The 22,919-nt window shown below is 43.8% G+C and overlaps 1 protein-coding gene across 1 annotated transcript in view; it reads right to left on the bottom strand.

The window, feature by feature from the left end:
• MAMDC2 (MAM domain containing 2) overlaps positions 1–22,919 on the bottom strand; it is a 158,485-nt gene that overhangs the window by 37,524 nt on the left and 98,042 nt on the right. Inside the window, exons 8-9 of the mRNA XM_047700583.1 lie at positions 16,904–17,047; positions 13,701–13,966 (exon numbers count right to left, since the gene is read on the bottom strand). Coding sequence (XP_047556539.1) covers positions 13,701–13,966; positions 16,904–17,047 — 410 coding nt within the window. The remainder of the gene's footprint in view (positions 1–13,700; positions 13,967–16,903; positions 17,048–22,919) is intronic.

Genomic DNA, 22,919 nt, shown 5'->3' with positions numbered 1-22,919 from the left:
CTCTGCCCCTCCCCCTACTTGTGTCCTCTCTCCCTCTCTCACATAAATAAATAAAATCTTAAAAAAATAAAAATGGTTTTTTAGTGCTTTAGAGTCTAATTCACACGCTAATGAAGAGGACACTGTTGTGTATATTTATCCCGGCAGTCGCTCGTTATCACTGAAGGGAAATAGGTGTGAATGCCTTCCTGCATTTTACATACTCTTTTCAGCAGGCAGGTGGGCCAAACAGATCGATGCCCGTTTATCTCTGGCCCACCTCCCTTAGGAAGGCTCCCTGGCTGAACCCTTCTCTAACTCATGCAATATAAGGTAATGACCAATTTAACTGTCCTATTCAAGGACAGACATCACACTCTGGAGCTCTTGCCGTAGTAGCTCACTGGGATGGAGATAGAATGCCAGTTCTACCAGAAAACAGGCACAGTGCAGTCACTGAATAGCAAACATGGAAGAAGCTAGGTCTTTGTCCTGACCTTCACCTGTGCTTGGAAAGTTCTGGGGTCAAGAGAGGACAGCAGGTACCCAAGCAGGAATACTGTCTTCATTCTACTCATGTCTGAGACAGAGAGTTTTTGGCCTGATTTTCATTGATTCCCAAGGCAAAGTGTGGATCCTCGACTGGACGAAGGGTTGTGCCTTAAAGTTTGTGTAACACTATGCCCTTGCAGCCTGCCACGAGCTATTTGACTGAACCCTATTGATGGATAATTGGGCAGTTCCTAATTTCTCAGTATTACACAACCTGCTGGGATGAATACTGGTGTCTAAATATTTGTGCATAACCACTATTAGTTCCTTAGGATGCATCCCGAGAAGTAGAATTTTGCATCAAAAGGTATTCCTGTCGGGTGCTGGGGTGGCTCAGTCAGTTAAGTGTCTAAGTCTTGATTTCGGCTCAGTTCATGATTTCAGGATCATGGGATTAAGCCCTGTGTCGGGCTCAGTGCTAGGCATAGAGCCCGCTTAAGATTTTTCTCTCTCCTTTTCCCTCTGTCCCTCCCTGCATGTCCCCCCCAAAAGAGTATTCATGTTTGGAGGCTTTATTTTTGAGACATGAAATTGAGTTATCATCTAGATATATCAATTTATCTTCACACTAGAGCTTATGAAAATCCTTATTTCCTTACATCCTTACCTCTCTGGGGTAAGTAAGTAAGTAAGTAACCATATATATATATATATATACACACACACACACACACACACACATATGTGTGTGTGTGTATTTTTTTCTTTTAAAGATTTTAGTTACTTATTTGAGAGAAAGAACATGAGAGAGAGAGCATGAGTAGGGGAGGGCAGAAGGAGAGGGAGAAGCAGACTCGCTGTAGAGCAGAGAGCCTGATATAGGGCTTGATCCCAGGACCCCAGGGTCATGGCCTGAGCTGAAGGCAGACACTTAACCAAATGAGCCACCCTGGTGCCCCTGTATTTTAAGTATTCATAGATAATACTCTACAATATGAGACATGAGATATTATTCATATATATGCATATTTTGGGCCTAAACTGAAAGATTTTTTAATTGATAAGCTGAATACAGAGAGTATAAATATAATTATTAATAGAAACAGCATACTCCAGAGTATTATAGTTTTAAAATATTTTTATCTATTTGATAGACAAATGTGCTATTTTATATTTTTTTAAATTTGATTACATATGAGGTTGGATATGTTTGTGCATTTATTTTCTGGTAGCTCCTTCCTTCCTTCCTTCCTCCTTTCTTTCTCTCTCTCTTTCCTTCCTTCCTTCCTTCTTTTCCTTCCTTCTTTCTTTCAACATTTTATTTTCAAGTAATTCCTGCCCCCAACATGGGGCTCAAACTCACAACCCCGAGATCAAGAGTTGCATGCTCTACCAATTAAGTATTTACTGAAATAGCAATAGTTCTTTTTTCTGACTTGCCTGTACATATCCATTGCCCACTTTCCTACTGCTTAGCTCACCTTCTGCTTATTGATTTATTAGAGTAAATTCATATATCAAATATCCTAAGAGTTTGTCATATATGTTGTAGCCTTTTTTTCCTGGCCTGGCATTTGCCTTTCAGATACATTTTTTAGGCCATCCTTATCTGGGGAATGAAACTAAGGGAGAACTAAACATCCTGGTTTAAAGACCAAGATGAAATAGGTGGGCCACAAATGGTAGTGTATCCTTAAGCATTGTATAAGTACACAGGTCACCTGACATTAAACAGAGGAGTCAGGGCCCATGAGCAGTGTGGTGGGGTACGCCATGGGCATGTAGACTGGGGACTGTCGGGAGAGACTTCTCCTAGAGGTGGGTACTAAGAGATACAGCAAAAAATTGCCAGAGACAGTCACACAAGAGAGGGAGAAAAAGCTGGGGTCGTCTATGCAAACGAAAGAAGGTACTCTTCCCTGGGTGAGAGTAGAGAGTTTTTATTAATGTACGCATTGTCAATTTAAGCAACTGAACTGAGTTCACAAATCCAGAGGCCAGCAAATACTTAGCTGGTCTAAGAGCTCAGAAAACCAGAGGATCGCCAGAGAATCTCAATGTGAACATCAAAAAATAATGTTGCCTCATAAGAACTTGGGAAGTGTTTCCCTAAAAATGTAGCCATTTCAAGACTTGGAAATATTCCCAAGAATAGGAATCTGAAAGTGTGGAGGGAGGTAGTGTTTTCAGGTTTATGAACAATCCTCGGAGTCAATGCTTGCTTCATCAAGCTTATTAATAAAACTATGGTGGAAGAATGCCTGTGCTGTCTTTTCAGATTTCTCCACAGTGCCAGGAAGACTAATGTAGTAATCTAGCAATACTCCAGGAGATTAATTCCTTAGGAAAGTTCTAGAAGAATGCATTGACACAAATACTACAGTGTGTAAGCTGTGTCAGCAACCAGCAGTTGTGCAAACCAGTCTTCATTCATTCCCCTGGAAGTTGACATGAAATGCAGAAGCCTTCAACAAATACCTCAAAGGAGAGAAAGGGAAAACCCGATGCCTCAACCCTGTGTTGCTCATATTTAAAGTAACTGAGGATTCCTGGATTGACAGCTGACACTGAGTTTAGCCTGAATAACTCAAGAGAGGCTCCTTTTCCATACTTAGCCCTTCTCTTTGATTCCGCCTTAAAACTCGTCCCACTTGACTGTGTAATTTTCCACACTCTATGTACGGAAACCCCCTAATCTGTTCTATAATGTGTTGATTATCTTGTCAGTAGTTAATGACCCTGCTATTTCTACTTTGCACTCAGCGGCCCTGCTTTAATTATGCCGTGACATTAATATCCTGGGGTAGCCATTTCTCAGTGTTCCCGGACATCATGAAATGTGACAGGAAATCTATCTCCTCTCACGCATGTTATCTACACATTGGTTTTCTGGCTCCTTAATCTCCTTTTATCTGGCTGCTTTATGGCAGGGTGTCTTGTTATCCAAGGGCCACCTATGTATAAATCTCTCCAGAAACCTACTAGACTTGCTCTTCTAGTTGAATGAACTTCTAAGTGTTGCCTTTAAAACTTGGAGAAGCCTAGATATTTAACATCTACTCCCATTTTCATCATTAAAGGGCAAAATTAAAAGGAAGATTTTATTTTTTTATTTTTATGTGTTTATTTGACACAGAGAGAGAGAGAGATCACAGGTAGGCAGAGAGGTAGGCAGAGAGAGCAGAAGGGAAGCAGGCTCCCGGCCAAGCAGAGAGCCCGATGCGGGGCTCGATCCCAGAACGCTGAGATCATGACCTGAGCTGAAGGCAGATTTAACCCATTGAGCACTCAGGCACCCCTAAAAGGAAGATTTTAAAATCACGAATCCAAGTCACAGACTTAAATTTCATTGATTTCTTTTTTTTAACCAAAAAGAGAAGATTATCATAAGAGGAAACAAGGTGCTACAGAGAGCCCTCCACAAAGGCTGAGCTACACAGTGTGAAGATAGCTGCTGACCTTAAGATGCCCAAAAAGAAAATACATGGTAGAAGAGACATGGGGGGGGGCACCCAAAAACATGTCCTTATTACACAGAGAGGTGACGTGACATTCTGAATTACATCGTTAATGCCGGAGTCGAGACTTGAAGCCAAGTCTTCCTGTTCTACAAGCCTCACTCTAACAAGCTACTACTTGTTAAAGATTCAAAGAGGAAGGGGCACTTGAGATGACCCAGAGGGAACGGGAGGGTAGGCTCTTCTCAGGCATGATTCCTGCAGTGCCCCCCATGGGAAACAGTAGTTGTTGATAAACACTCCGTGGGAGGACAGCAGCCGTGAGAAGGTGAGAATTTCGGGGATGAGAACCCGCAGCAGTGTCTGACGGAAGATGTGTTTTCTGAGAAGTCTCAACACAGAACATGGGACTGGGTGGCAATTTAAATGGATAAAAATGTAAAAGGAACGGCTGGTTGTTCGTGTGTGCGGCCAACATACACTGGCAGTGTATAGAGGCCTCGTGGGTATTGAAAATTTGAGAGTGAGGAACAATTCAGGAAATAAGGTCCCAGAGGTGGCACGATGATGAGATCGCATGGGTAGATGGAGGAGGGTGATACCTCCTCTGTCACGTGCCCCGGTGACCGAGAGGGAGGTGAGGGTCCAGAGAGAAACAGAGCTGAAGGGGTTTGTGCTGAAAGCCTTCATCCGTATGGGACATGAACCTGTGAGCTCACATCCTAAGACGGAGGCGGGGAGAATCAACCTGGAAACCTGCAGGTGAAGAAGAACCTGAACGTCTGGGGGTGGGGGATGAGAAAGGAAGTCACGGGGGGGACAAGAGGAATGAGGCTCTCCTGGAAGTACGCAGGGGACGTCGGAAATCAGTGTCGTTTCCTGCAGCGGTGCTGAGAACGCTGCTGAGACTCCCGGAAACCGAGGGGACCAAGGTGGGAGGAGCCAGGAGGGCTGGGACGGAAGTGAGAACGTCACTGACCACAAAGGCAGGACGGAGGCTGGAGAAGCTGCACTGGAGGACACAGAAGGCATCCAGAACATCCAGAGGCCTCGTGAAACCTCCTACCGGTCACCGGGAAGAGCGAAATGATTCCGTGTGAGGAGGGGAAGCTGTCTCCCAGAGAAGAGTCGCAGCTTTGGGACTTAATAAATATCATCAGAAAAAGCCCCAAACCAGACTCTGCAGCTACGTGTCTATGTGTGTCCTTACATCCGCCCGGGCGGGAGAGTCCTGCCTGTAAGTGTTCACATTCATATGCCCTGCGGGACGAATGACGTGAAGGTGGTTCGTATGATCCGAGGGCGGAAGGAGTTCATCTTGCTTTTTCCCTGGACCTCTGTCCTCGTCCTTGCCATCAACCCGTATTCATTAACCGCTGGGTTCCCCTTTCCAACCCTGTGTTCAATACCCACCCTGTTACCGAATGGTGTTCACATTGTGGGAATGTGAGACAAGAATGAAGGAGACAAGGCTCCCTGTTCTCCAGACCCTTACAGTCGGATTAATGTAGATAGGCAGGCAAATAGATAATTTCAGTGTAATGCATTAAATGCTATGATAGTAGCATAATGTTGAGGTACCAGGATTTTACGTTAAATACTCTAAAGGAATTACCACCTTACATGAGGGTCAGCAAGATCCTTTAGTGTAGAACTTACAAGAGTTTCTAATATGTTACCGTGCATTGTGAATCTTCAGGTGTGTACAAGGAAGAGACTGAGCATGGAAAATTTCCCCCAACTCACTGGACCACAGAACTCTCTTTCAATGGAACTATTCAAAAGATCTGTACTCCGGGGACATATCCTGAGAAGCACTGACATAAGGTTCTTGACTAGTAAAAAAATAAATGTATTTATATTTCCTCAGACTGGCCAGATGGGGGTTTTCTCCAAATCCATAAATGACTTTTTTAAAGTTTATCTGTTTTTTAATTTTGTAAGAGAGTAAAGATGTAGATTAGAAGGCTTGACCATTAACCCGCTGATTAAGCTGGGTCTGGATGAAACACAATGCCGGGTCATTTCCTCATTTATGGGCCAGTTAACATTTTTTTTCCAAAAGAAATATTTAACGAACACAATATTGAGTTGCTCCTAGTACTTCTAATTAACGGACCTCTTGAAGATCTTTGTTAAAGAGAAAACTAGCTTCAGGCCAGGAGATAGTGCAGGACCTAATACACAGGCTGCAGAAACCACGAATAATTTTAAATGAAGGATCTGAACACAGAAAGGCTAAAGTTTGTGCTCCATCTTTACAGAATTTCTGACAATGGCCCTCCAGTCTCTCCTGACATTTGGTTTTTAGGAAAAGCACTTTGGAGCAAATTGTTCCCTCTCCTCATTATCATCCCTAGTGTATAAGAGTCTCAAGGTGTCTCTTGATTACGTGCCATCCATTTAGCAATGTGCTGGGGAAAAACAGATCAAGAAAACCGTTTCATGGGGCGCCTGGGTGGCTCAGTGGGTTAAGCCGCTGCCTTCGGCTCAGGTCATGATCTCAGGGTCCTGGGATCGAGTCCCACATCGGGCTCTCTGCTCAGCAAGAAGCCTGCTTCCCTCTCTCTCTCTCTCTGCCTGCCTCTCCATCTACTTGTGATCTCTCTCTGTCAAATAAATAAATAAAATCTTTAAAAAAAAAAAAAAAAAGAAAACCGTTTCATGACTCAGGCCTTTCAAAATGTTTCTAAGACATTTTAGGCATTCATGACGGCAAAGGCAGCCATGTCATGAAGAAAGCCTAGTACTATCAAAATAAAAATGTAACTCTGACCCGATTTTTAGCTTGAAGAATACTTCACAGCAAAAATCAAGGTGCAGAATTATCCACATGCTAAAGACATGTTGCCTGTGAAATCTGCTGGGGAGCAGGACCTGGAGAAAATATTCTTTAGTCTCGGGCATGCTCTGTCCCTCCCTCTGTCTCTGTTCAGTTAATTTAATAGATGCTGATGATGTACCAGGTGCGACGCTAAGGCCTTTACTTGACACATTTCCTTCGTTTTCCACCGTAATTGCCTGAGGTAGGTACTACTAGTATCCTGATTCTATGAAGAAAAGTGAGGCTCCACAAGGTCACACGACTAGCCCAAATGACGAAGGTGTAAGTGGCAGAGAAGCCGCGCAGGAGAACCCTTCAGCATCACGCTGTGTTTCCCTCTACCCCATAGCTCTCCTTTGTCTGAAATGATCCTTCATGAATTCTGATCCCTTGTAGGAGCCAAAGGTATTTCTAACATAGAACAACTGAGCCTTGATGATAAAGCACTAAGAATTTTTACCAATCTTGAGTGAGGGCTGGGTTCTCTTTCCTGCCTGATCATCTGCCTTCTGCCAGGAGAAGGCTGGGGGCACAGAATGGCCTGGTATAGAAACCATGGATTCTGAATTCAAAAAGGTCTGGGTTTACCTCTCAGCTCTGCCAGCTCTGCATGCTATTGAACAATGTCCTTAATTTTCTGCCTGAACTTTCCTCATCTGTTAAATGGGGCCGCACTGCCTCCTTCCCAGGGCAACACAGCACCAAACGAAGCAGAACACATCGAATGCTTAGCACCGTGCCCAGCACATGGAAAGCATTCTGTGAAAGTTTCTGTTGTGGGCAGCTGTGACAACATTAGCCAGAATCCATCCATCGGCCTACCTTGCTAGAATGGCCTACCATTCCTTAAACAGAGCTATATATTATAGTTTCCATCGAACTTTAGACGGTCTATGGAAATAGGGAGTTATTAACTGAACCGGCCCATTGTCCTTAACATAGGCTGGGTGGTTCTGGGAAGGAAAGGAACGGAAGCATCCAGAGTGGAAGGCATCTGGGAAGGCACAGGTGGGCCAGTGTGTCCGTATTAGGAGTGACAGAAAAGAAACACGTGGGGAGCGCTAATAGTTCTGACTTCTTTGAGGCCCACGCTGCCTCTCAGCTCAGCTCTGAGCTCACATGACTCCTTCACGAAAGCAGGTTACACTAACAATGCAAATGTAAGGGGTCATGGTCATTATTTTAAATACGTAGCATAGAGACTCAAACATACCTACCCAACACTTCCACCGGTGAGAATTAGGACCAGGATCAACCCACATATAGTCAAAACTCAAAGACAGGGAACAGGGGTGAAAACACAGCTATTCGATCTCTCTGAGTTGGGCCCCAACTACTCACACTTGATCCGACTGGGTAGAAACCTCGAGCATCTCAAGACATCTCAAGACACCTGTGCTGGGGGAGTCTGAGGGGTGTCGTGGGTTACGTGTCTGACTCTTGGTTTCGGCTCAGGTCATGATCTCGGGTCATGGGATCAAGCCCTGCATTGGGTTCTGCGCTTGGTGCTGAGTCTTCTTGGAATTTACTCTCACCCCTGCCCTCCTAACCTCCCCATCTCTCTCTCTTCCTCAAATAAATAAATAAATCTAAAAATAATTTTAAAAAATAAAAACCTCTGTCAAAGGGCAGGCTTCAGAACTGGACAGACGTAGGTGAAACCTTGCTCTGCTGCTCACCAGCCTTAGAAAGTCTGCTCGTTCATTTTTTAAAAAATTATTTTTCATCGTTCTTTTCATTATTCATCTACTTATACATTGTCCACATAGACACCAAACTAAATTTATCGAACAAAATGTCCCTGGTGATCTACTCTGCATCTGACACAGGTTTCTATAGGTACGGAAATGACCAAGACTGATAAGGTCCCTGTCCTCACAAGGGTTCTATTTTTACAGGAAGAGAGATGGACAATGGATACTTTAAAAGCTTCCCAGGCGATCGTGATGAAGGTCAACAAGCCCTGCCCAAAAGTCAGAACTTGAAAGCTGTCCCACAGCTGTCAGTAAGCAATTGTGACCCAAGTAGCTGCTAGGTTTGGGGTTCCTAGTGTGAAAAGTAAGGAAGAAAACAGATTTCTACGAATAAGAGGATATCATTGAAGCCATGAAAAAGAACAAATTCTTGCCATTTATAACAACACAGACCTCGAGGGTATGAAGGCTAAAAGAAGTAAGAGAAAGGCAATTTGTGGAGCATAAGAAATAACCCGGAGGACATGGGGAGATGGAGAGGAGAAGGGAGTTGGGGCAAATTGGAGGGGGAGACGAACCATGAGAGACTGTGGACTCTGAGAAACAAACTGAGGGTTCTGGAGGGGAGGGGGTTGGGGGGGTTGGGTGAGCCTGGTGGTGGGTATTAAGGAGGGCACGTACTGCATGGAGCACTGGGTGTGGTGCATAAACAATGAATTCTGGAACACTGAAAAAAATTTAAAAAATAAATAAAAATTAAAAAATAATAAAAAAATAAAGTTAACCATCCCCTTTTCAGTGGACTAATTAAAAAAAAAAAAGTTATGTGCTCTCACAAGTGGAATTTAAAAGAGAAAAGAAACCCGAGGGCATAGACACAGAGAACAAATTGGTGATCGCCACACATGAGAGGCAGAGAGTGACTGAAACGAATGAAAGGGGTCAAAAGGTACAAACTTGCAGTTATAAAATTAGGAAGTCCTGGAAATGTAATGTACAGCGTGGTGACTAGAGTTAACGATACTGTGTCGCAAATTTAAAAGCTGCTAAGACAGTAGATTTTAAAAGATCTCATTACAAGGAAAAAATTCTGTAATCGTGTGGTGACATGTTAGATGCATGGTGGTGATCATTTCACAGTATGTACAAGTATTGAACCATACTATATGCCTGAAACTAATACAATGCTATATGTCAATTACATCTCAATTCTAAAAAGTCCTAAGATTGCAAAGCCCATAAAGGATGGTTAGAATAGAGAGAGCGGGAGGGGGCTGCTGTTGGGGCACACAGAGTCTCTTTCCTAAGAGCAACAGGAAGCCGAAGGGTTAATTCGGGGTGGGGTGATCGGGGAGGGGGGTGGTTTGCTCATGAAAATTCTGCTGCCAGGCAGAGCAGAGATGGGAGCAGGGCACGAGTGGACAGCAGGTAAGGTTAGGATTTCATTTCGATTTTCAGAATCAACTTACAGACCAATGGTTCTCATTCAAGGACGGTTTGGCACTTCTGGGGCCATTTGGAAATGTGTGGAAATAATTTGGGGTTGCATTAATTGCAGATGGGAAAAACCCAGTATTGTGAGGGACACCCCTCCCCAAAGGCAGAACTGTCCTCTTCCAAATGCCAAGGCGGCCCACACTGGGAAATCCAGCCACTGGCAAAACCAGAAGGCTCCACTGCGGAAACATAAATATTATTAGCCATGACAATGTGAAAGCCTGAGAGATTTGGCCCGGGGAGGGGCAAGAGCTGTGAAGGGAAATGCAGAGGTGAAGATTCATTCATTCTCACATACGAGGCTGTTAAGAGACACTATCTAGAGCTGATGGGTCCAAATAGTTAAGTGTATAGTTAAGTGTATTCAAGTTGTAAAAAGCACCAAAAGTTAAAAATAAAATATAACTAAATATTGTGAGACGAGAGAAAAGGAGAAGGAATAGTATTAAATAAGCTAAAGTCCTTATCTTTCATAACAGGGAATACTATTCAAGTTAATGAATCAAGAAACAGGTGGAAATACAATATTTAAAATTAAAGAGGAGGGGTGCCTGGGTGGCTCAGTGGCTTAAAGCCTCTGCCTTCGGGTCAGGTCATGATCTCAGGGTCCTGGGATTGAGCCCCGTATCGGGCTCTCTATTCAGTGGGGAGCCTGCTTCCTCCTCTTTCTGTCTGCCTCTCTGCCTACTTGTGATCTCTGTCTGTCAAATAAACAAAATCTTTTAAAAATTAAATTACATTAAATTAAAGAGGAAAGTATCCCCAAATCAGGAAGAAAAACCACCATAAAAAGTGCCACTGGAGTTTGAATTCGGGGGAAGGGAGTTGTAAGGGCAACTCTGATTTTTCACTGGATCCCTTCCCCGAAACACCATTTGCCCTTATTTCCACCCGTGTATGTTACATAAGCTGGTAAGCTATAGCTTCCTGCCTTAATGCATGTCCCTGGGGTGGCCATCAGACGGCTCCCTCACACTCCAAGGAGCTTGTTCTGTTTAGCAGGAACCTGCCAGAAACCACACTCCACCTTCAGACATGTGTCCCGAGTTTTCTGGTGTTGAACTGGGACTTCTCCTCATGGGTGTTGGGGCCAGATCGGTGACCAGCTCCTTCCACAGCTGAAATAACTTCCCCGCCCCTACCAGGTCCAGATCCATTTTTCCTCATGTGGTCAGAAGGGAACTGCTGGGAGGGGCTGGAAGCCAGCCAAAGAGGAAAAGGGCAAGTGGTCCGGGGCCTCCCCACTGGCTGGGGGGCTTGCTGTCATCCACGGATGTTAGGTAAGAGCCGGACGCACTCTAAAGGAGCACGTGTGTGAGGAGAGGATATGGAGGGACAGGGGAAGTGGGGTGGACGGGGGCACGAGCAAGAATTAGAATCCAAACGGCCTGAAACTAACCATCCACACACCAGCCCAGTGGGCCTCTACTTGTCACTATCTTTTATGTGCCCGGTTAGTTGAACTACTCTATTTTTCTCTATGTGACCCTTCTGTGAGGTAGTGAGATTGCACCATTGTTAGTTGCGTATGTATCTGTCCCTTACTCTTCTATCACCTGTGATCTCCACCTCAAGGGCAGGGTCTGAGTCTCATTCATCTTTATATCTGCTGCACTGAGCATGTATCTAATAAATTCTGGTTAAATAAAGGAATGGACAGGGGAATGAACAAACAAATGAAAGCCACATGAATAAAACGCTTATTATATCCCCTACCTTTTAAAAAAACATTAGCAAAACAGGGTATAGAGTATAATAAAAATTTCCTTACTTTCTGGTGCAGCCCTGATTATGTGAATCCGGTACGTGTGTGTGTGTGTGTGTGTGTGTGTGTTACCGTAACTATAATTGGTAATGGGGAAACAATTTAAGCCTTTGGGATCCCCAAGAGGTGCAGAGAGGCTTGGCTACCTCCAGGACTAACAGATCAAAGAGGAAATTCAATGACACTGCAAAGGTCAGATGACATTTATGGAAAGATGGGCTCATTCAGGAAATGTTTGGAATTGGCAAGGCAACAGATTAAAGAGCATGGAGTCTAGACTAGGAAGGAGTAGGAACTTGGCACCAGAAACATTAACTAGCTTCCTCTACTACCCAAGGGATGTACGAAGCATCTCACTTTAGTCATGTGATGCAAGTGTTACGGAGTTAAGAAGGGGAGACCTACGATAACACTACCTGTTTAATTAGCATAACCATAATATGAGCTGTATCTATGAGACTGTGACAAAACTTGTGTGCTTATGTTCTGAGAGAAGTATCGTAAATTGGCTCACTCCTTTTTAGAAGTCAGTAAGTTATGGGGGCGCCTGGGTGGTTCAGTCAGTTGAACGTCTGACTTTTGATTTCAGCTCAGGTCACGATCTCAGGGTCATGAGACTAATCCCCTCGCTGGGCTCCGTGCTCTGCAGCTCAACGGGGAGTCTGCCTGAGATTCTCTCCATGTCCCTCTTTCTTGGCCCCTCCCCCCACTCGTGCTCTCTCTCTAAAATAAATAAATTTTTAAAAAAGTCAGTAAGTCATGGAGGCTACCATATCATTATAATCACAATTTCTAGCAATGGAAAAGAACTTTGTAAAGATTTTCAAAGATCCTTGATTCATCATTGTGAAAATTTAATCATTCCCTGGTGGGTATTCTAATGGACTAAAGGTAACCAAGCATCATCATGACGGGACTGGTGTGCCAAATTTCTTCAGCAGAAAACTACAGATGGATGAAGCTATCTTCTGTCTGGATGGCTATAACTAAGAGAAGCTCAGCCATTAACACTTGTGAAGAAGGTTCTACTACTCTTCCAGGTTTGTATCTTCCCCTAAGGAGCCTGTGCTTTGAGTAATTCCTGGTTAATAAACATGATCAACTGATCGATCCGTTCATCCAACCATATTTTTTTGAGCTCCCACTCTATGAGTCATCTGTTTGAAGAAAGAGACCTTTCTCATCTTTTTTGAAGTCCATTCTTGCTCAGAGTGAATTGGCTCAAGTAGAAAGACATTTTCTGGTTGAATGATGGGCTGAAACAAAATGGATTTTTCCATACTGGTTTCATATCTGGGTTGTAGTTGACCAAATTTATTACTCTGTAAACCTTCCTTAAGTTTAGGATTTGTTAAAGTTGGGAGATTATAGTTTTCTTTTATATTCCCTTTGCAGTCAAGATCTCTTTGTCCTCTTATTATTGTCAAAATCAGCAGCTGATGGTACCTTACATAAACTCTCCCTCTGGGTTGGCTTTCATTTTTTACTGAGGCTTCTCTCTTGTTAACAAAGGCTGCTGCTGACCTTAAGGCCTCAAAGTAAAACCAGGCTCACTGACTTCATCCTTTTAAAGTCCTTTAGTATTGTAAATTATAGTAAAGTAATTAGTATTCCTACGTGTGTGGGGGCTCATGCGTGTGTCTTTGTGACCGTGGCAGATGGAGAGGGAGAGAGATAATTGGGGCTTCAAATAAAATTTAAGCTGTTGAACTTGGACTGTGCATGCATTCCCTGTCTTTGGTCTGTTCTCAGGGAATCTAAGACATAAACAAGCAAACACTCTAGGTGGCCATGATTCCGAGACACAGAAAACTGAAAACAACTTGAAGATAATATAATTTGTGCATGGCTCGGCTAGAGTGCAGCGGTGGGGCTGTCAGAAGAAAAATAAACACATCTCCAGTTGAAAATAATTAAACAGATATTCACTAACCCAGCCCAGAAACCGAAGATGAACAAAGGGTCCAAGTGTTGCCCTGGGTCTACTATACCTTGGTAGGCATGGGCTTCTTAAAGGTGATTTCAGCTTGCATCCAAACACCCCTTGGAGACTCCAGCACAGACCAAATTTTCTCTTGAACTACGTGATTCTCTTCAAAGATATAAACTGCCAGGGTGTCACTCATTTTTAAAAACCCGTAGATGGCATAATAAAAACGTAGACAATACTGCAAGTTTCCTGGCAGGGAGGGGCCGTAGAGCCTTCCAATGTAGCCAGGCTGAGATGTAAACTTTGTGTTGGCCAGCAAGTAGTACCCTGCAAACAGGACAAAACATTGAGGCTATCAGCAATGACAAACTTAAATCATCTAGCCCAGAGGGTCAAGTGCGAAAATTTGCTTAAATGTAGTGGGCTTTGCCAACAGAGACTATTCCCATAGGCTTTAAATGATAGAATGCATTTTGTACTTACTATCTGTGGCTTAAGTGACAGATTACATCATGTGGCTCTATTACGGATAAGACTTCTTCAGTTCTAAGTAAACTTCACAAACCAGTATAGATTCCCATCTGCATATGCTCAGATGCCAGCCTTCGGTTAGGATTTGTGCTTCTCATGAAACAAAAGGGATGACATCATCTTGGTTCCCCAGCTGCCTGCGTCAGTCAAGTACTTAGAACTGGGTCCTAACGTACGTTACGGCCAGACCGGTTTTTCCTTCTTATCTCTGCTGTTTGCAGCAGAGATGGATCACAGGCTGGTCTGGAAGTCCTTGAAATTTTGATTATTTCACATAAGTATTGTTAGGGACTGAATTGCGTGGTTCCCCCAGATCTATTTTGTTTCAGTCTGTCATTTACAAGAAAAGATCTCTCAAGTATCCTTTCTGTGCAAGAAAACGATCCAAGGAAGAATAATTATTTCTTTTAAATAACAAAAAAGAAACATAAGGTCAAGGACCTCCCCTCCCACCTGCTCCTCCACTACCCTCACAGAAAATGTAAAACAGACCCACATATCCTAGAAAACCTGGGTAGAAAGGAAGAAAATAATACCTACTTAGCTTTTTTGCCTTTTCCTGCTCCTCCCCCATCAATTTTCCTTTGATCTCCTCAGTCTTGGTGTGTAGTTTGGTTTTACCCAGTGATTTAATTCATCTGGCAAAAGGTTCTTGGGTTATTTCACGTGATTGGTGACATGGACTGAGTCGTGTCCACCCCCACCCCCAAATCCATTGGTTGAGACCCTAATTCCCCATGTAAATGTATTTGGAGATTGGGTCTTTAAGGAGGTATTTAAATGAGGTTATACAGGTGGGGCCTTAATCCTATAGAACCTATAGGTCCTCGAGGAGGAAGAGACACCAGAGCCCCCTCTCTTTCTCCACTGGTACACACAGAGTGAAGGCCAGGAGGACCCAGTGAGAAGGCGTCATCTCTCCACAAGGCAGGAAGAGAGGTTTCCCCAGAAACCAACCCTGACAGCATCTCGATCTTGGGCTTCCAGCCTCCAGAACTGTGAAAAATCCATTTCTGCTTTTCAGGTCACCCTGGCCACCTGAGCAGACTAATATAGGTGGCTATACACAGTCAGAACAACAACCTGAATTTAATTCTACTCTTCTTTTACTTAAAACCTTTTGATGGCTGGGGTGCCTGGGTGGCTCAGTGGGTTAAGCCTCTGCCTTCAGCTTGGGTCATGATCCCGGGGTCCTGGGATGGAGCCCCGCCTCGGGCTCTCTACTCCGTGGGGAGCCTGCTTCCTCCCTCTCTGCCTACTTGTGATCTCTCTCTCTCTCTCTCTGTGTCAAATAAATAAATAAAATCTTAAAAAAAAAAACAAACCCAAAACAAAACAAAAAAAAAAACCTTTTGATGGTTTCTCATTTCCTTTATAAAAAAAAATCCCAAATGCTGACTCTGGTCTGCCACACACCACAGCTTTCTCAAAGCCTAGTCTTCATTTCTTCCATGCCATGTGACACAATGGGTAATTATAAGTTTATTTGTGTATATATTTGTCTAACATCTCTTTTGGCCCATTGAAATGATTGTTAGCCAGTGGGGGAAGGACCTGATTGGTTAGTCTGGCCAATGACTAGAGGTTTTTGTAGTGCCTGTATTTCTACAAGTTAAGCCGCCTCTAAGAAAAGAATTTATGATTACAAGTAGAAAACTGTGAGGGCCCCTTTCAAGGCCCTTCCCAGGGCCTGTGCAAGTTGCAAGTAAGATGCTCTGAAACGTAAGTTTCCTCAGTGTATGGTAAGCACACCCCAGTGCCCAGTGTAAAAATAGCCATTGAATAAAGTGACTTAGACACTACCCCTTGAAAACAAGTTCTTTGTACCAGTCTCTACATGAATGGGCTTCACAGGGGATGCCATCAAAGTGATTAGGTAGGTAATTCTTTTTTTTTTTTTTTAAGATTTTATCTATTTGACACGGAGAGAGAAATCACAAGTAGGCAGAGAGGCAGGCAGAGAGAGAGGAGGAAGCAGACTCCCTGCAGAGCAGAGAGCCCGATTCGGGGCTTGATCCCAGGACCCTGGGATCATTACCTAAGCCGAAGGCAGAGGCTTTAACCCACTGAGCCACCCAGGCGCCCCGAGGTAGGTAATTCTTATACAGGGGAGCTCAAACTTGTTTCTTACAGTTCCTAGTAGACATAACCATCAAGGGCCCCCCCATATCTTCCAATAGATTTTATAGCCTCACAAAATATTTTTCATTGAGTATAATACACATAACATAAAATTTACCATTTTAACCACTTTAACGTGTACAGTTTAGTGGCATTTAGTACATTCACAGTGCTGGGCAACTACCACCACTATCCAGCTCCAAAATATTTTCATCACCCCAAAATGAAACTCTATATCCATTAAACAGTAACTGCCCAGCCTCTGGCCACCAAGAACTGGCTTTCTGTCTCTATGGATTCGCCTTTTCTGGATGTTTCCTGTAACTGGAATCTACTAGCTTTTCAAAGGCACTTCTCTATCTAAAGGGAAAAGCAAGATAATTTCCAAAGCTTTGGCTGTTTAAAGAACTGGCAGGCAGTCATGCTAGCATGCCTTTTTTTTTTTTTTAAGTGGCAAAACACAAGATTACCCATTGTTTTTACTTCTTTACAGTTGCCTTTTTTTTTTTTTTTAAAGTGGCCATCTTGAGAGATGTGGAGTAAGAATGGCAGACGGAGCATGAACACTACCCCCAGCCTCAGTGTCCCCACAGGCACAGACTCCTGATTTACCGTTGCCTGATGTGTGATCTCCGGTCCGATACATGTTTGGTTTTACTTTCACCCGGGTCCAGCCTGAACCTTCTTTATCTTGATAAAAGTTGCAGAAATCTTCCTCGAAATTGCAGCTGGCTTCCACAGCACTGAAAGGAAGCTCTGAACAAAGGAGAAGCAAAGTTAAAGAGCCAGACCCTAGGGTCTCAAAGGACTACTTCAACTGGTTGACAAATACGTACACATTTGTGCCAGGGAGACTGAACACATAAAACACAACAATATATCTCTACCCTGATAGTATGCAGGCAGGTTAGCATCAAACTAACATCTCATCATGACAGGCAGATTGCTCTTTTCCTCCCTTAAGGGATGGAGGGAAGGAGCCCTGTTCATACTCTATAAAAAATAAAGAAGTACCAGACTTCAAAAGAAATTTCTTTTCAAAATGTACAGACGGGGAGCAATTATTCACATACTTCTTTACAACTCAAAATTCATTCATAGAAAATTAAAAGAAAGAAAATGGTAAAGATTTTAAGGAATTCTTAATTTTTCTCTCAGACAGGTATTTTAGAAATACTATTTTCCAGAAAGAATTTTCCTTTGTTGACTTATCTCTGTGTCACCGGCTCAGCCGCTGTCTATTTATAATTGACATTAGCAGTACAGCTGATCTGCTTGAAGAAAATCACTGCTCAGTATAAACCATGCTGTTCAAAAAGTCACACCAATTTCATCACCCATACTGCTATTATTTTGGCTTTTGCTGAGTTCTGGTATCATTTACCCTGGTCTATAAATACCACCTCATTCCAGATTGCTTGGAGGGAATGGAACATAAAAGATTTCTGCTCTTTTGAGAATAATTTGGTATAGCAACAAGTGATTGTAAATCTCACTGTTCAGACTGTCCGAGTCCAGAGGGGATGTGACAGCCACAGTTTGGGACACATTCGATGTAGCCAACTGTGATCTGTTCTACATGCTGACATACTCTGGTCTAAGCTTTTAGGGCCAGAGAAAGAGGACACTGTTTTGAATAACTGGGAAATCACCTCTAGAGAAACATTTGAGTTCTGGGAGCAGTGACCTGATGAAACAGGGAGCTGTTTATGGACAAAAAGTCACTATACTCTCAATTCCTCAATTTCCAAAGGAAGAGAACAGTGATGTGGGCTGAGGAAATGGCCCAGATGAAAGGGGATGAAAGAGGAATGACAACCAAATGCTATAAAGCACCTGAGATTGAATCTTGGTCCAAGAAAACAAAGAGCCATAAAAGAGAGCACTGGGACAACTGGTGAAATCAGCACGTGGGCCGTGCGTTAGTTGATAATATTGTTATCAGTGCCAAATTTCCTGAACTTTATAATTACCTGATAGCACATGGAAAATGTGCTTGGTTTTAGAAAATACACACTGAAGTATTTAGTGGCAAAGGGGCGTAACGTCTACATCTTGCTCTTACGTGGTCGATAAGGCAACGGTGGCAAAATGGTAATAATTTTTAAATCTGGGTGAAGAGGTTTTTTTTTTTAAGATTTTATTTATTTATTTGACAGACAGAGATCACAAGTAGGCAGAGAGGCAGGCAGACAGAGAGGAGGAAGCAGGCTCCCTGCTGAGCAGAGAGCCCGATGCTGGGCTCGATCCCAGGACCCTGAGATCATGACCTGAGCTGAAGGCAGAGGAGGTTTAACCCACTGAGCCACCCAGGCGCCCCAAGTCTATAAGGATTCCTGAGAGTATTCTTGCAAGTTTTGTCTGAGTTTAAAATGATACAAAACTAAGTTTTAAAAACACTTAACTAGGGGCACCTGGGTGGCTCAGTGGGTTAAGCCGCTGCCTTCGGCTCGGGTCATGATCTCAGAGTCCTGGGATCGAGCCCCGCATCGGGCTCTCTGCTCAGCAGGGAGCCTGCTTCCTCCTCTCTCTCTGCCTGCCTCTCTGCCTGCTTGTGATCTCTGTCTGTCAAATAAATAAATAAAATCTTTAAAAAAAAAAATAAAAAAATAAAAACACTTAACTAAAAAAAGAGACCAACACCACATTAAAAAAATAAAAAGAATAGGAACAGAAGGTTCCTATATAATTGGATCCCTATCACATCTTGGGTGACATGGCCTTGCAAGGGTGCAAAGCGAGCACCCTGACTGACAAAGCAGAGAGGAGAAAAGTAAATGAAGACCATTCTCAGTGCTCTGATGCTGGTGGGTTCACCCACACACTGCTGTTTGCCCACACACTCTCTGGGAGCACCAGGGAGTATCTTTAAGCCATGAAGATAAAGTCTTTGAAAACTGAGTATGATGTCATACAGACAAGGCTCCTTTGACACCAGCCTTTGACACCCCCCCCCCCAGATTTGCAACCAGGGGAAACCCCATATTGGTCTTCACTCTTAGTTACCCCTCTGCTACCTGGTAATGAAAAAGTAGATGAAAAGCCACAATCTACAGATCTGGCTCCCAAGAGCCATGCACAAAGAGAATAGCAGGTCAGTGAAATCACTCATCAGGGATAAATCCCAACGAATATACCCCTGGGCAGTCACAAGAGAACTGTAACCCATTTATGAGGCATCCAGGAGAGGCAAGGGGTGGTATTAAAACTTAAAAGGAAGCACGGCTCAGTTCTCTCCATGGTGACAAACGGAGTCATGTGGAAAAGATGTTTCTGAGAATGTGATTATAGTCTTTTGTTAAATACCTAAATACCTTCTAAGTGGATTTGTCTGGGGGTCCTGAGAAGGTCTGATAAAAAAGAAAATCTCAAAAGCATCACTGAGAGCCTAAATCTTTTTCAACCAGAGTGCTGCTTCTGCTAGGAGACAGTGTCTAATTCCTGAAGCCTGGGCCAGAGGGCCTGTTTGTGACCCAAAATGAGCTCACCAGAGATCGGGGGTGGATGGAAAGCCTTTGCTTAAGGCTTGTTTCAGAGCTGGTCAAAGCGCAGGGAGGACTCAGAGGCAGCTGGAAGCACCTGAACATCAGTTGGTCAGAAAAAAAGTTGGGGTGAGGGTGTGGAAGAAAGGCCCTTTGAGGCGCCTGGGTGGCTCAGTGGGTTGAGCCGCTGCCTTCGGCTCAGGTCATGATCCCAGGTCCTGGGTTCGAGCCCCACATCGGGCTTTCTGCTCAGTAGGGAGCCTGCTTCCTCCTCTCTCTGCCTGCCTGCCTACTTGTGATTTCTGTCAAATAAATAAATAAAAAATCTTAAAAAAAAAAAAAAAAGGCCCTTTGAGCAAGAAGGTACCATCACAATGTAAGATGTAGGTAACTACTTCCTTTCTGACATTTGAACTTTTTAGAAATGAGAGGCTTTGAAGATACTTTAATCAGGTGGAGGGCCCTGCCTTTGAGAAGTCTCTGGCAGCATTTTTCATCCTGAAGTTCATGGAGATGGACTCAGCATCCGCCCGAGAGATCTAAATGCCCATCAGCAGCCTTTTCCGTCCCCAGCCCCTGCCGCACTCGAGAGAGCCGGGTACGGCGTGCTCCACAGGCTGCTAAACTGGCACGGGGGCTGATGTAGCATGAGCCAGCCCAAAAGCAGGTTGAGACACTCAAAGCTGGCTTGGAGACAGAGTGAGGGGGACCAGGCGCCAGACTGAGCAATCTTGCAGAGCAGGGACCGGGCCGCTGACCAGGCAGTGGAGACACTTGAGGTCTGAGCTAAGGCAATGACAGCTGTAACCAAGGCAACAACTACAGCCAGGTTTCCCACCAGACATCAAATGGGCAGTGTGTTGTTAGGGAATGGGCATAGCTGGGATTTAGGCCCAGGCAGATGTCCTTAGAGGGGTATATCCATGAGTATCAGGACCCTCCCAGTGCCTGGCCTGGGCGTGTGCTGGACCCAGGCCCTGAGAGGAGATTGGGCCTGCGGATGGCAAAGCAGTGGGAGCTCTCACTTTGGGCCTGGGCATTAAGACGGGATCTCTACAAGTGTATGGAATCACCTGCCAGCCATTCAAGGGTTCACAGCCTAAAAGGAGAGCTTATTCCTAAGATCTAGGCACTAGGCCAAACATGGTGGTGGACAGAGAGGTCGTGGGTGCAAGAGCCTTGGAAAGGCAAGTGCCCTAACTCAAGTAGGGGGAGTGGGGAGGTCTGTCCTCTGGCAGCGTCCTGAGGGAGTACTGGGGGGTGACACGACACCGCTGTTTAACACCTGTGACTCGAGGGTGGGTCCCAGGTCAGGGAGCCTGGATTAACTCTAAGCCCAACCAGATGGTGGGAACGAGATGCTTCATATGTTGAAATAATTCCTGTCTCAGCCTACTTGGGGAGATGAGGGAAGAAAATGCTAAATCCAGCTGAGAAAAGCAGAGACAACAAGTCTGGAGCTACCCAAGATAAGGAAAAAAATGTTGGCACCTGTTATGAAACAGAAGGACATAAACTATTTGTGAAATGTGAGATGAAGTACGAAAAATGGAGGCCTCCGTGTCTAAGACTCAGAATCTGGTCCACAGCTGCTGAAGGAAAGGCATCAAGCACGCTCCCGCTCACCATTCACCAAGGCGGTTCCCTTTGCTCGTTCTCTTCAGCTTCGATCTGACTCTCTGGTCCCAGGGAAGGGACAGGCGTATTTTGAAAGTTAAATAAATAACATGAAGCCTCATGGCCAGGCATTTTCTGGGTGCCATACTCTGCTAAGGCCTTCACAGACATTAACTCATCATCTTCCCAACTGGATGGAACAGAGTCTTCTAACCTCTCGACCCACAGATGTGGAAATAGAATCTCAGAAAGGTTAATTAACATGCCCAAGGTGACACATTTTGTAAGTGGCAGAGTAGGGATGTGAATCCAGAGTCCTGACTCAGGAACGTAACGCTAGGATCACACCATTAAATCATTTTAAGGCCAAGATGCCAGTTTGGGAAGTTCTGAAGACCATTATGGAGCCTTGGCTAACGTGGATTGGTGGTCCCTGCAGAGGAAGGGTCTGTTTGTAGGCTGAATTTTGCAGACCAAGGGGCCATCAGCCCTTTTAATAAATAGTCCTTACTTGGCTGGAATCTTTCTTTTCTCTTCACCAGTCAGTGGGAAAGCGCTCACACAGATTCTATCTTTTTAAAAGGAAGAGTGTTTCCAAACATTACTTGTAAGATGGTTCAGTAGACACTGTGACCTCCCATCTGCTTCGTCACCCCACCCTCTGTCCCCTGCGGATACTGAACAAACACCTCTTCTCCTGTATGTATAACTTGGAAATAGAAAAGTTCAATGTAAATGCCTGGTGACAAAGAGGAGAAACTTTCCAAAAATAATGATGAAGAGGTTGTGAAATGACTATTGACATCACTGAAATATTAGCTGATAAGATTAGGGAACAGTCCAATTTAGAGAAACAAAACAACGTTGGTTCCTGTGTTCTGTCCAATTTAGAGACTCTTTTAATCTTGGGATTACAGTTTGGGTTAAATCATTTTAATGAAAATATGTAAATATGCATAGTCTGGTTCTGTCTCAATAGCTTTTTTTTTTCTTTTTTAAAATTAGAATTAGTAAAAAAATAATATTTAGTTTTAGCACATTACAGTGTTTCTAATTTGGGGGTAACACTTTAGCTCAAGTAGAAAATACTACTTTTCTCAGTCCCCTTGCTTGTAGAATATATCTTAAGCCATATAAAATTAGACACCAACTCTATCTTAAGTGAAAGTCAGACTTCAAAGGCCAGGTTCAAAAATTTACTTCCCATGCTCTGAAGATCAGAATGAGGGCTCATTAATAAGATTGGGACAACCACCATTTCCCTGGGGGCTTTCAAAAAAAAATTCACTAAAAGGTAAGGTCAATTGCATTTATGTGGGTTATCATGAATATAGTGTTATCCTTCTTATTTTAGAACATTTGTCAACTTCTCATTTTTTTTTAAAGATTTTATTTATTTATTTGAGAGAGAGAGAGATAGCGAAAAAGAGCATGAGCAGAGGTGGGGAGAGGGAAAAGCAGACGCCCCGCTGAGCAGGGATCCTGAAGTGGGGCTTGATCCCAGGACCCTGAGATCAGGACCTGAGCTG

The sequence above is a fragment of the Lutra lutra genome, chromosome 13, assembly GCF_902655055.1.
Source record: "Lutra lutra chromosome 13, mLutLut1.2, whole genome shotgun sequence".
Classification (NCBI taxonomy): domain Eukaryota; kingdom Metazoa; phylum Chordata; class Mammalia; order Carnivora; family Mustelidae; genus Lutra; species Lutra lutra.
This window is presented reverse-complemented; position numbering and strand designations above follow the sequence as displayed.